The 1,414-nt window shown below is 52.3% G+C and overlaps 1 protein-coding gene across 1 annotated transcript in view; it reads right to left on the bottom strand.

The window, feature by feature from the left end:
• Nucleotides 1-859: 859 nt before the first annotated feature.
• Nucleotides 860-1,414, bottom strand: part of N4BP1 (NEDD4 binding protein 1) — a 31,817-nt gene continuing 31,262 nt past the window's right edge. Inside the window, 1 exon segment of the mRNA XM_025044586.1 lies at nucleotides 860-1,414. This exon segment is cut by the window's right edge and continues 46 nt beyond it. Within this exon segment, the coding sequence (XP_024900354.1) occupies nucleotides 1,231-1,414 (184 nt within the window). The 3' untranslated portion in view covers nucleotides 860-1,230.

Consider the following 1,414-nt stretch of genomic DNA (forward strand, 5'->3'; position numbering starts at 1 on the left):
GGCCTGAGAGAGACATGATCCACGGGGCAGACAGGAAACGGACCGTGAGCAGCCTGGGGGGAAAGAGATATAAAATACAGAGCCCTTTGAAGATCCAGAGAACAGTAAAGATGTTAAGAATTAACTGCCCGGGAAAAGAACTTCACTGACACAGAATTTGGGCAACACTGAAAACACAATACCAAGATACGGATTCTGAGAAAGGCTCACAGGAGGGCGGCCTAGGACACCAAGGAGACAAACACAGGAGAAATAAATACAGGGGCTCTGGGCCCCCACAGAAGCTACTAATGCTATTTACTGGCTTGGGTCATTTTGAAAATAGAAAACCATTTTTTGGCGAAGCTGCACAAAGTTCACACGGGCTGCCCCCCCATGGCTGTGGACACGAAATCACCATAACAACGGGGCTGGTCGTGAACTTCCTCAGCCCGTGTTGTCTTCAGAGGCCAAGCCGTGACTGCTGCAGTCAGGTCAGAAATGGCGAGGCCGAGGCCTGGTGATCGTGTCAGAGCACTGGACAGGGAGTCTGTCCCCGCCGGCCACTCCAGCACTGGACCTGGGCGTGTCCGGACAGCGAGCAGAGCCTCAGCCCCGGTCTGTGGGGGGAGGGGAGGAGCTCTGCTGCAGGGCGCTGAGGTCCCTTCTCACCCTGCCTCCTGGGAGCCCAGCTCTGCCCTGGTCTTAACAGTGGCTGGGCACGAGGTGCCATCTAGTGGCACCGCCGGGCCACTCTCACAAATGGCTCCAAAGACCCCTGGGAGCAAAGCTAACGCTAAGTCCAGGGGCGAGCGTAGCGGAGGCTGGGGGGACGCGCACACTTCATGTTAGTGGATGTGACACAGTCATCTCAAGAAAATATACTTTACGAGGTCTTGCTTTCCCTCAGAAAGCAACTCTTTTTTTTTTTATTTAGAAAGGCTAATCATATTCATTTTCAATATTTTCAGCTTTAAGGAAAATAGTTTAAAAAACATAAAAATGTTAATACACTCAAGAGTAACTGCTATTAAACAGTTCTGAACAGGCAGAAAATGTACTTTCCTTTTACAGAAAATGTTAAATCTGTAATAGCAGCATAATTTATATAGAAAAAAGCTGGCTTTGAAAACCCAGATCTTTATACACAAAACATCTGTTTGTTTTTTCTATACACGACAACAGCGTCTCCGCTAGGAGACCGGTCTCTTCACATTTTGTCAGCCCCGTGGCCGGGCCCCGCGCCAGCCGTCAGTCCAGCACCATGGCGGAGAGCGCGTTCAGGTCCTTCATGTACGGGTGGGCCACCAGGATCTGGTCGATTTTCAGTCTCTGCTCGGAGTCGGGGAAGATCTTCAGCAGCGCCTCGCGCAGCTCGCTGGTCTCGGCGCAGGACCGCTGGGCCGGGGCGGGCAGACCCTGCGGCAGGCCGGCG

Source organism: Pteropus alecto, unplaced genomic scaffold (assembly GCF_000325575.1).
Source record: "Pteropus alecto unplaced genomic scaffold, ASM32557v1 scaffold123, whole genome shotgun sequence".
NCBI lineage: Eukaryota > Metazoa > Chordata > Mammalia > Chiroptera > Pteropodidae > Pteropus > Pteropus alecto.